The sequence below is a fragment of the Amphiprion ocellaris genome, chromosome 11, assembly GCF_022539595.1.
Source record: "Amphiprion ocellaris isolate individual 3 ecotype Okinawa chromosome 11, ASM2253959v1, whole genome shotgun sequence".
Classification (NCBI taxonomy): domain Eukaryota; kingdom Metazoa; phylum Chordata; class Actinopteri; family Pomacentridae; genus Amphiprion; species Amphiprion ocellaris.
The window spans coordinates 3,432,845-3,446,292 of NC_072776.1; the positions used below are offsets into that span (position 1 = coordinate 3,432,845).

The window sequence follows — 13,448 nt, forward strand, 5'->3', positions numbered from 1 at the left end:
GACACACGGCACACGCTCCTCATTTAGACAAACGCGGTAACTATGCATTCTTTTTGGAAAACAATGTGACAGATGTGATGGCTGCCTTGAACTGCACATACATGGCAGAGCGAACAGCTTGTGAGTGGGCCGAATCGCTCACCCTAAAAAAAGACTTGCATGTGAGATTGGCAATAGGAAGGATTGGAAAAAAAAGTGAAAAAATGAGAGGAAGACTTTAAGACAGATGAAGAGTGTTTGCAGCATTGCTGGAAAGATCAACTTCGCCGCAGGAAAACGGGACCACTGCCATCCTCCCTCCCACACACCAATACACTTACAGTAGAAACTCTTTAAAGTCGAGCAAAACCCAATCTGCAAGCAGGTTCAGTGCTCTGAAAAGATTTAATAATGATGGAATTAGAAGATGAAATTATGTGACTGAACTTTAAACATATGTTTAATGTACATGACGTATTGGTTTTATAAGGAACTAGAAAAGAGATGTAGAAATTTAAAGGACTCTACAAAATCAGAGCGACTTTCCTCACCACAAAATGACAGCAACTGAATGACACAGCTGACAAAGCAGCGTGGAGTCTGTTGAGCCAAATCTGCAACATCTAGTGTTGCATGGTATACCGATGCTAGAAAAATACTGCAATACCTTTCTGTTAAAATGATGCTAAATCCAGTTTTATTAGTACTGATACTTTTAATTGACCAGTGGCTCTAAAGAGTCGATGATTATTATCAATATGCCACAGCGGTCACAGTGTTTGTACCGCTCTGCCTCCACTTCCTGCAGGCAAAGTGGGCGTGCCAACCACTTTTCTCTCTCTAGGAAATTTCATAGCCCCAGGACATGGCTGCAAATTCAAGCGCTGATGCCGACTGTCCACAGATTGTGAATAAGGTAGACGCACAGACTGAAATTTGGATTTATTCACTTATAGCAGACAGTGAGGGAAAACCCACAGACAACACAAAGCCAGTCTACAAGAAGAGATGCTTTAAAGCTACGCAGAAGAAGCCAACAAATCCCACTTGGTGAAGCATCTCTTTGAGCGAAATGCAGAATGTGATTGTGGTAGATATTGTAAGAACATCAAATGTAAGTCAAACGAGTGTGAGTCATGTTGTAACAGGCAAACTTTTCTCACTATCCGAGTGTGATGAGGTAATTAAATGACAGCTGTTTAACTTGGCCAATGTTTCTGTACGTAAATGCAGTGTTCACACTGGTAACATCAACCCACGTTACTGCAAGCGGTTAAAAACCAGGCGAATACAATATGCAGATGAACAACATCAACTCAGAAAAAGTCAACATGAGGTGATTGAAATGTGCACTGAAGTACATGGGTAAAAGTTCTTGGCCTCACCAGAAATGCTACAGGAGAAAGATTGTTCTTGCATTATTTTTTCAACACATTTTAACTTCAATGCACTTGTTCCACCAAAGTTCAAGCTTCGCTATCTCTTTGCAGAAAAGGTCATTTCTTGAGCCTCCATATCTTCTTCGACATTATGCATGCCATTATTATCAAACGCTGAAAATGGTGACCAAACAAGTGGGATTTCAGTTTGGGAAACAGATAGAAGTCAGATGTTGCAGGTCGGGTGAGTAAGGTCCACGAGGCAACAGTTCAACGCCACATTTTCTATCTCCAGGGCTGTGTGGACCTTCCCTGTAGCAACAACAGCCAGCTCCAAGCCTTCCTCTCCCATTTGAGTTTTTCTGACAGTGATAGAAGGCCTTATAGGATACAGTTATGGCCAAAAATGGTGATTAAGCCTCTTGCTACCAAGTGAGGCAGAGAAGTATCCTCATATGACTACACTTATCTCTGCAAGGATTCATGCTTTTATAGGCAGCAACGCATCATGTAAAGGTGGAGAGACATAAACGGGTGAAAAAGTGGTCTAAATGAAAAGTTTCTCCAGTTGTGGTTGGATATGAAAATGTATAAACAATTCTTTCATTGTTGGCTTCTTTTCACTGTCAAAAGAATTTCAAATTTTGGTATCGTGACACTAACAGCAACTTACTTGTTTTTCTTAATTTGCTGTATTTTGGTCACATTTTTTTGGCAACTTCAACTTGATAAACATACACACATGCCCACTGTCACACACAGTGGTTAGGTTCCCTGACTGAGAAAAAGTTCCATATTCTGTCATATTATTACATTATTTGTCCTTTCTGCTGTAGTATCATTATCAGTATTGACATATTTAGGCGGGTATTGCATCAAAGTCAAAATTTTGGTATTCTGACAACACTAATAGCCTCGCATTTTTTTTCCTAATTCGCTATATTTTGGTCACATTTTTTGCCAACTTCAACTTAAAACCCAGATCGATAAAGCGGCTGGCCTCAGGGATGGGTGTCTTTTTTGCAGAACATACATACTTGCCCACTCTACCCACACAGTGATTAAGCTCAATAACTGAAGTTCCATGTTCTGTCATATATTATTACACTATTTGTCTTGATGTTTTATGCTTCTGCTGTGGGCATTGTTTCAGACATGGTGTATGTAGCCGGATATCTAATCAAAGCTCAAAATTTTGGTATCGTGACTCTAACAGCAGCTTAATTGTTCTTCTTAATTTGCTATATTTTGGTCACATTTTCTGCCAACTTCATTTAGATGACTGTATACACATGCCCACTGTCACACACAGTGGTTAGATTCCCTGACTGAGAAAAAGTTCCTTATTCTGTCACATTATTACATTATTTGACCTTATGTTCTAGGTTTCTGCTGTAATATCATTTCAGTATCAGTACTGAAATATTTAGGTGGGTATCAGATAAAAGTCAAAAAATTGGTATCCAGACAACACCAACAGTATCTTCATGTTTGTTTTCTTAATTTGCTATATTTTGGTCATATTTTTTGCCAACTTCAACTTAATGCCCAGGCCCATAGAGCGGCTGGCCTCTGGGATGGGTGGTTTTTTGCAGAACATACACACAAATGCCCACTCTCCACACACAGTGGTTAGGTTCCCTGACTGAGATTGGACGTGACAAAGCAGTTTGACATTTCCAGCGACCACACTCTACCCCATGGGTGTTTTGGCTGAATGGAGCTGTACGCGTGCGACTGTGGGCGTATATGTGTGTTTGTGAAAGAAGTAGCAGGAGAGACGGAGGCAGGCCCAAGGAGAACAGAAAGTACACACTCGTGTGTATGAAACGCTTGATTTTCTCAAGGTCCTGACTTTGCCCATATTCCCTGTCAGCTGTTGGGAATCATACTGCTAAGAAAAGCTGGAGAGCTAGCTGGAGAGCGGTGTGCATTTGTAACCTCTGACATATGGAGATACAGTCTGCCCATCCAGCTCTGCCACAGAACAACCTTTTAATCTCTTTCCTCGCATTCCCTCCTTTTTTTTCCATCCCCAAGACTGGCTAAAGATGTGGTGCACTTCACCAGATAACGCGCTCCGTGTCGTTCCAAAGGCAAAATGTTTAGTTTGCCCAATGCAGCTGATGGCACTGGCAGACCGTATGAGGCTTCAAGATGTCAGAATCAATTTAAGAGCATGAACTGCGGGACAAGATGGCTCTCCCCTGCCGTTTGATGTTTCTCAGCTTGTATGTCTCTGAAATCCTTTCCCACTTGTTTGATGGATGCTATTTATTCGTGTGGCTTCTGGCTGCTTCTTTGAAACACCAGGTGCTCAATGTGCGCGCACACACACACACACACACACACACACACACACACACACACACACACACACACACACACACACACACACACACACACACACACACACACACACACACGCTGAACTGAAGTGTCACAAGCAGAAGCCACACATTAAGTTGTGGCTTTGGCTTTTATCCAGGGAACACTGGCATCGTTCGGTCTGATGGCAAAGCAGTGCTTAATTTCTGATACATTTCCACAGTGCATTTATAAAATACAGCGTGCACTCGGCTCTTGTTTTCTTCACAGATTATACATGATAGAAATTATGTATGCAAATAATGTTGCAGAGAAAAAAAGATATCATTTCAAGTGGCATGTAAATTGGTATTTGGGGGAAACAGTGAACTCTGGGTGTGCTTTCCTCCAGTAAAAATAAAAAAAGGAAAATATCATTAAAAATAAGAAGAAATAAACAGCAATTTCTCTTTTCATCAGAGCTTCTGGTTTCTTGTCTGAGCGCTTCTGTTCTTTATTACCCAATTTATGCCAAGTCAGTCTAACTCTCACTCTTTAAAGTCTGTCTGGTCAGAGGAATATAAACTGGAATCTCCTAAAAGAAGTGAAACAACTTTTAATAAGAGATGTCTTGACGTGATTTGCTGTCAGTAAGCGCACTGATTCTCTGGATGATATATATGCATCATACCTGGATGATCTCCAGCATCTCCAACTGTAACACAATCAAGCCAGGGAAGCAGACTGACTGCTTCCTCATGTTCTGTCTGTTACCACAGACTGCCAAGAAGGACAAATGCTCTTTCTGCTGGTACATGAGACAAATGTAGCACACGTGCACATAGCTGGCAGGATATAGCGGTATTCACACAGGAATTGTCACCAACAGACTGGGCCATGTTCTGGCTCCCGCTGCAGTTTTCTCTCTATCTCCTGTTTACTGAGATTAGGAAGAAACTGAGTGGGATTACAGACTGTTTCACTTGAGTTATCTCTTCAGTTTGGTATTTGCTGACAACAAATAAACAAATTGTGATAATCAAGAGAACTGAATGAAAATATGTAGAGCAAGCATGATAATTCTGAAATCTATCGTCAAATCGTGGTATCAGTACAGGGTTATTTCAACGGAACGCTTGTGGCTGAGGGAGTGGGTGTACAAAATCTTGCCGAGCTGGGGATCAAGTGAAGTGGGAGCCCCTTGACTTATTATGGCCTTGACTAGAGCAGGCTGACTCATGTCTCTGGCTGGAAAACAGGTCTTAATAAAACATGATGGTCTTCCTGCCTGCCCCCTCCTACTCTTAACAACATCTGCTGTGCTCGGCCACCTCTATGTCCATTTGCTGTCTGATTCTCCCTCATATGCTTTTTGACTCATTTAATTTCAGAATATATCACTATGCATCTGTCTGATTGCAGTCTGGGACTGAGCAAACAATCAAATTCACTCATCCCCTTCTGTCTATGAGAGCTGACCTCATAGGACCACTGACATCTTGTCCACTCTCTTCTTGCAGATGATTTTATTTCACATTACATGTGTACATCTACCTTGCAGTACCTCAGTGGAATCTTTTTTTCCACTATCTATAGTAATACTCTCACTACGATTATTTTCCTGCTATCACGAGCCAATTTCCCTTCTTCTGTGCCGTCCTTCTCCTTCCACACAAACTGACCTTAACCTTGACACATTGTGTGAATGTGCGTGTGAGCTTAAAATGATAGGAGAGGTGTTGCCGGGAAGATCCAGAGGGTAAAGATCAGTGGCAGTGAAGAAAAGGAGGCTTCCGGAGAATCAATAACCTCTGGCTTGGGAGGGAGAGGTCAAAAAGGTGTTCTATTCATCGGACCTCAGTACCCCCCAGTGAGCTGCTGGGCTATCCATCACTCTGTATTTAGCTCTGCAGACAGAGGGCTGAGGAGAGGGTAGCTAGCGAGCAACATCAGCTGCTCATTGCCAAGGAGACAATGCAAAATTAATCACATGATCCTCCTGGATTACTAGAAATAGCATGCATCTATCGTGGTGATCCTATTCTTCCTCAATATCCCTTTAAAAGCTGCTTTACTTATTCTCACACTGAAATTCTTTAGTCTGTGATGCAGTTTAAACGCTTGATTTTTCATCCAGTGGGACACACCTGTAGAAAGTGTCACTCTATTTTGCTTGCAACAGCCAAAGCAGCAATCTGCAGAGTAATTATTGTGTGGTGGAGCATCGGGGGCTAATTAGTAGACCAGATCTTTAGGGAAAGAAAGGGGACACTTCATTAACCTCCACTGGTCTATACTGTATTTCGTCCATGAGTAAAACCCAGCAAAAATACTGAAAAACCTTTTTAAAAAATCTGCTTGAACAAATGCAGAGCAGTTAGTGTGATTCAAATGCAATGAAGTGGAACATTATGTAAATGTTGACATTAATAAATGCACTATAACTTAACCTTTGGAAAGGGCTGGTATGTGCATGTCACTATTAAAAAATCATGGAACATCCACGTGTTCTTAACCGTAAACGCTACAGATTTCAGTCTCTGAGCATAAAAACACATAAAGTACAGGGGACCGCATATGTACATATATGCATCTAAAGCTTTAGAGTAATATAAAATGTAACCTTGGCTTTAAAGCAAGAGTCTGACATTTTGGGAAATATGCTTATTCTCTTTCTTGCTAAGAGATAAAACATGAAAAGCATCTGTCCATTAAATATGAAGTTAGTGTCAAAAAATGGTTAGATGGACAGAGATCCTGGAAACAGGGGAAAACAGGTAGTCTGGCTCATTAAAGCTAGAATTAACCTGACTTTCTTCTTGTCTGCTGTTGGCAGATTACTGCTGGTAGATCTCAAACAGAAAAAGAAAAAAGCACCACCTTCATTTGAACTGTGTAAACCAAATTCAAATAAAGTTGTCAGAGTACCAACCAGAATCAGTGACAAAAGTACACAGTTAAACATAAGCCGAACAATGAGGAACACAGCTGTTATTGTAATGAAGTTAAACGGATATCGTTGTAATTTTGTTAAAAAACAATGACAAACAACTGGCAGAGCTGGACAGCAAAGTGAAGATGCTCCCTGCTTTGAGGGCTATTTTTGTTTGTAGCCCCTCAAGAGAGGAAGCTGCCACTTCCTCTCTGTCTCCAAAAAGAGCAGGTGGTTAATCAATTATGTGCTATCTCCAACTGCTGCAGCCAGTTGGACCCAGACAGACACACACAGACATGCAAAAATAGACAGATGTCAACAGGCAGATCGACAGGCTGACACTTCGAAACACGGCGGCTTGACCAGACACGTGCAGGTGGTTTAAAAAGACAGTCCGACAGGTACGGCCGAGCTAGCAGCAGACAAACACAGGGCCGCACACACAGACCGCCTATCTGTAGATAGCACCCACCTGCCAGCCCTGAAACATTTTAATCATTTGACGGCCAATTACTCTGGAGCCAGGCAGAGCAGAACAGAAACTCACACTTCACTTCCCCAGCACTCACAGATGGCCCTGCAGGCTGGATCTCTACTGCCTGCCTTCACTCGACCTGTCTAGTCAGCCAGCGCCACTCCCCTCTGATATGGGTGAAAAAGCAAAGAAATAAGGTGTTTGGCAAGGCTTTAGAGAAAAGAGAGCGGGAGGGATATCCGTCATTAATCAAAGATGACACTGACATAATACGGCATGCCTTCTCACACCATCTATTACGACGTCAAAGAACAGAAACTGAGGAGAAAAACAACACTATAACCGAGTCTGTCCATTACATGGAGGCCTGTATATAGACTAACAGGTGTGTACTACACAACAACATGTACTAATGCACAGGTGCATATGCAGGAGTGCTACAGGAGTCACTGAAGCCATTAATCTCTTTCTGTGTACTGTTTGTGTAAAGTTATTTTACAGTGACTTAATGGTACTTGTATGTTTACTCTGTATATGATGAAAGATTATTTTTCATTATTATTTTACTTTTAAAGATATACACTTGTTGGTGTTAAGTTACAGTGTCAAAACATCCAAAATTGGGCAAAACAATTAATTACGCTTAATTATTTTCACATTGAAAAGCAATTACATTTGCAAATTGAAAACTTTACAGTTCAGGACAAACTCATCTGACCCAGGGTTTAAAGGGTCGTCTCATCCATTTTTTTTGCCGTTAAATATTAATGCTGCCATCCTTGTCTGGTAGTCTTGCTTTTGATGGTATCTTTGAAATCCTTTTGAATCTATCTGACAGTAAATATTAAACTGACACTTGACTGTAACAAACCGTTTCACAGTTTAAACTGATATATGTGAAATATTTTCCCCAAACCATTCAGCCTAATAATTTATTAATTTAATAATTGCAAAAGTATACATGAAATTTAGATTTAATTTAAGCATTTGCAACACCAATTTTCATTAGTTTGTTGTGTACCAAGAAGCAGGACAACAATTTATTGGTGTCTGCATTCGAGAGCAGCACACACAAAGTCCAAAAACCTTTTATTAATGATTCACTTTGTTTACCTAGATTCATTCATTCATTCACTGTTTGTTGTTTATTGCGTCATTGTTGTCTTATTGTTTGTTGGTAGAAACGGTTAATAAATGTTTTGTGAAGATTTATTCTAGGTTCTACTATGCATTTCTTTGTTTGGGAACTGGAGGTCAATGAAATCAGAGTTCACAACTTCTGATTACAGACTGATTACCATAATTAGATTTGAAAAGATCTGAGTGGCATCCTAATAAAATAAATCTAATCTTAAAGTGTAGTTTAGTCAACTACTACTGTATTATGCTACAAGTTGTCATAGCATATTATGAGCTAACATGCTTCAATGCATGGGAACACAGCTAGTTTAAGCTAAATAATTTATTGTTAAATTAAATAAAATTTTAAGTCAATATTGGTGTAAACTATCTGAGACAAAATCAGCCTCTTTAAATGAATTATCTGCAGAAGCTTCAAAATATTGCCCCACTTATAAAACCTCTCTGTGATCTCTGAATAGGCCTTTGTGGTTTGAAGGGCTGGGTTAGACCTTGCAGTTTTTTGACAAAATCAAAAAAAATCAAAACATTTTTCAGAGTGGTTTGATGGCTTGACATGCCACAAAATGCTGTCAGTGTGCGACTGACAGTGGAAAACAGTGGATGACTTTGAATTTGAGCGCTGGATGACGCGTGTCAAAGTCGCTCGGTACTATTCAACTAATACTACACTTTAAACGTCTGTCTGCTTGATCACTCAAGTGTCAAGCGTGAGGCAAATAATAATGAAGAATGGCTACAGCAGAAGAATGTAACAACACATAAAAAATGCCTCTTTTGAGAAAAACTGTGACCCCTGTCAAACTCCAAGTTGCTGCAGTCAGAAAAACTCCCTTTTCTTTGCTCACTCCATTCCATTATCAAAGCACAAATTATGAGGCACGTTTTGGTTGATCAGCAGCTGTCATTCAGTGTTACATTGAAAACACAGGTCTAGGCTGTAAGCCAGCCTGAGGGTAATGTGGCTTTTTAGGTTAAAGTTCCATTGAATTCTGTAATGAAAATCCGTTTTGTTTTGAACTCACTGCAACTGACATCAATGCAAGCTGGCGGCAGTTCTCACATAAACCCTCATATAATCAAGCTATTGTTCTGGTCCCTTTAATTGATCTCACATGATTAATGCAATCCCTTTGATGCTTTTCTCTTTCTCCTTGGCTTCTGTGGTGGACAATGAAAAACATTAGCAATGATAAATAATTGAATTAATTATCTGCATAATTAATGTACGGCGTGAAAAAAGAATCAGAAAAATAACCAGAGTAATGAACCTTATAGATCTGTGGTTGACCAGGTGGGACAAATGAAGCTCACTGTGAATAATATGAGGCCTGTCTTCACAGGTGATTCTGCAGGAGACTGATTCATTCGAGAAAAAAAAAAGGAAGGCGTCTCACTTTTTCAGTGTGTAACTAAGACTTGGATCTTTACCGAACTTTTAACACATTAGTTAGCTGTGGAACCTTAACTTGAGCCTAAAGGGACTGAAGACTGCATGTGTCCAACAGGATATTTACATCAACAACAAACTAGTTTCTTTGCCAACACTACAATCTTAATGACAACAATATTTTAACTTCAAAAGTTGTCTTGCTCTAGTATTGGGCTCATTTATCACTGCAATATAAAGTCCTGCACATCTGTGGATACAGCACAACCACCGTCAGAAGTAGAGAGAACTCAGAAATGGTTTTTGTGCACTAAACCCCAAAGTTTAGTTTGTGATTACATATATTCAAAAATGGAATCAAAAAGCACATTTTTTTTCCCCGAGCATCCACAAAAGTTACCAACCCTAACGCTTATCAAAATGGTGACTCCACATACTTTAGATATTTTGCTGCACAACCTGCAGTTCAGCCAAGTCCCTGAATTATTGTCATGTGATTTTTAGTTGCAGCTGAGTCACTAATGATTTCATTGAAGCGCAGACGAGTGCAGAATTTCTGTTTTTTTGTTGTTTTTTACAGAATGTGGTTAGACGTAAGGGTTTTGTTTTGGTAAATTATTTAATGAGACATGTAGAATAAAGTGATTTTGAATAGAAATCACAATTTTTAGGTTAGGTTTAGTTACATTTTCTGGAATAATGGAACATCACAGATGAGTAGTTCAGGGACCATCCAGGAGAAGTAAATTGGACAATTCTTCATATTTTTACATTTTCCAGTTCTGATAAATTGTGTAATTTTCTTAAAGATAGCATGACTTTTTTAACATGTCAAGTCTGGGGGATTAGTGAGTTAATTTATAATGCAACATAGACAGTCATTGAGCTCCAACTGCCAATGCTATATCTGTTAAATGATTTCGTAGAATCCAGACAAAGTGGAAAACTTGCACCATCAGTTTCACAGAATATTCATTAGACATATGTTAAATTATGGCGTGTCATTTCTGAAATGGCAAAAAAATACATGCAATGCAATGACAAGAAAGCAAATGTAAGTTGAAAATTGTTTAAATGTAAGGCTGAGCAATTAAATGAGCTCAATAATAATGATAGAAATAATTAAAATATATGCATTTTTTCTATTTGGGTCAACACTCATCTGCACAATCAGCCAATCAGGCTACAGCAACGGGGTTATGTAGCTGACATAAGTAGAGCCAAAAATAAGTTAAAAAATGCACACACATGTTGTTGGAAAACTAGCAGCAGCACAACGAGTCAGACGCTGGCACTAGATGAGGAAAACAGTGATGTTATCAGACAACATCAGTGACTTAGTTTGGTTCTCTAAAGCTGGAGACACGGCAGAGTGAAATCCACTGCAACACATCCAGGTAAAACTACAGAGACAAAAAATGTGCCTTTTCCAAAAGGGAAAGCTACCATCCCGTCAGGGATAGAGAAAGAAAGCCAATATATTTTTACGTAGTATTATTATGTGGCATATGAAAGCAAATACAACTGCCAGTACCAGTGTGCAGCTGCCAACATGTGCAGCAGAACATGTTGTATCTTTTCTGTGATGTTTATTTTAAAAATCAAGTTCATGATTATATATGATAATTATAAAAATGGCTCTTTATGAAATACAATACTACTTTGAACCATGACAAATCTTTGAAATTGAAGTTCAAATTACAGTTTTCTCATAAACAACCTTATTTTTCTTTTGACACTTACATATCAAAACACATTGTGTGTAGCCATGAGTTCTAACAGCCACGTTAGATGTGTCTCCTTCCTCATTAATTCAACGTATTTTGTACTAATTAGCAACACTGATCAATATAATAGAAGAATGATACATTTTTTGGACATATCGTCAAGCCATGTTTGAGTATCAGGAAACCTCAAACTATACATTAAATCACTTTAACCATCCAATCTTATTCATTACTTAGTTTTTTGTCTCACTCTACAGGCATGCATCCCTGACAAATGTCTTGTGTAACACTGACCCTACTATGAAATGTACTCCTCTGATACTATTATCAAGAAAGAGTGATAAGACGACCATTCCTCTCAGTATTACTCTCTTTTTCTATCATGGTATCCATATGTGAGGCTCTCTTTGACAGCAGACATCTATCACAATATCTGGGCCACGCCTGGGAGCTGAATCTGTCCACGTGATGGAGGTGTGAGCTGCCCTGCACTCTGACCCTTTGTCGATCTCACAGAAAGCCGCTCACACAAAGTCTGCATCCTTAAGGCGGTAAGGCGGTGTGCTGATGCAAAATAGTGCTGGGTTGGAAGAAAAAAAAAGCAAAGATCTGCATTGATGGGAGAGTGTAGCTCCATGCATCAATAGGAGGACCTGTCTGAATAATAATCCATTCATTCAAAAGCTGCCAACACACTGTACCACTGTAAAATCTGCAACAAAAGTGAAGTTATCATGCTGGCAATTATTTCTCATATTCTAAGCTAACAAAAAAAAAAACGTGTGTCCTTGACTGTATACATACCATTTCCATTCTTTCCCAGGTTCACTCTTTGCACTCAGCTCATTCACTCTGCAGATGCTGAATTAAACTTACATAAAGACAAAGTTTTCTGTGTTTTTATCCAACAGAGATTGCCGTCATGCTACCAAGAATGGGTTCTTGAATCTATTTGTTAGCCCAGCTAAGCGATGCTGTATTGCCAAAATGTTAAGCCAGGTTTTCGACACACAGCTCTTTGTTGTTCTGCTGTAGCCCACCGCACTGGGACTCCCTCTCTGCCAACACACTGAAATGGAAGTTGTGTTTTTTTTGACCCTGTGCTATTGACAGCCTAAATGGTCTTCTTGTTAGCACACGATGACGATAATAGCTGTTTGCTATGAGTGAATAAGGCAAATGAAGAAGTCTTTGATTGTTCCGTGTAATGCAGCACAAGACTCAGAGGGAAGTCAGCCGTGTTTATCCCTCTGGTTATCCCTCTGTCTAAATCTTTCCTCCAACTGATGATGAGGCTCTGGGGGACATGCTGCCTTAATGGGAACACTGCATATTTCACTTTTTCTCTTTTGTCTCTCCCTTCTTCTCTACCCAATTTCTCTATTTTTATTTGTGCTCTGTTTGTGTGCCTCCTTAAAGCTGAGCTCTGGAGCCGTATTTACTCCATGAGGGTGGTGTTGACAGCCATCCTCCCTCTCATAGCCGGAGACTCTATTGGCAGTCTCTCACAGCGAGGGCCCAGCCTTTTACACCGCACCATGCCACTATCAACAGTAGGCCAGCTGCAAACAATGCCCGCTGCGTTCAGCTTATCTTTAAAGCCCAACCATTCAGATCACACCGACCACGCAGCAACGGCGGCGTCAGTTATGTAGAAGTCATTTAAAACTCATCTATCACTGCAGCCACATCATTAGTGCAGCTCTACACATCAAACATGAGCCTCCCCTCATTTAAAATCCCATCACTTAGCCATTTGACACAGCCACTGAAGACAGAGACAAATGCGAAAACAATGAGGTGATACTGCGTGCGTCCGTGTCAATTGTTAAATGGATGAAGTTTGCTGATTCTCTGTTAATACGCAGAATAAGAACTATGCATGGGAGGGAGAGGAAAAAGAAACGGTTTACACCAGCAGCATATTTATTATGTGCTTGTCTTTACCTGGAGGCACGCAGGCGCTCTGCCATGTGGTTTGTTGACGTCCACTGCTACAAGCTGCCATCCCCCAGCAGCGTCTTCGTGGAACATCTGTGGTAGGAGGACAACACATAAGTGGCAGAACACACACACACACACACACACACACACACACACACACACACACACACAC

The 13,448-nt window shown here is 40.1% G+C and overlaps 1 protein-coding gene across 12 annotated transcripts in view; it reads right to left on the bottom strand.

Annotated features, from left to right (window-relative positions):
- nalcn (sodium leak channel, non-selective) overlaps positions 1-13,448 on the bottom strand; it is an 88,411-nt gene that overhangs the window by 51,868 nt on the left and 23,095 nt on the right. For all 12 annotated transcript variants that reach the window (XM_055015191.1, XM_055015190.1, XM_055015183.1 and 9 more), the window contains one exon: positions 13,280-13,366. In XM_055015191.1, the coding sequence (XP_054871166.1) occupies positions 13,280-13,366 (87 nt within the window). The remainder of the gene's footprint in view (positions 1-13,279; positions 13,367-13,448) is intronic.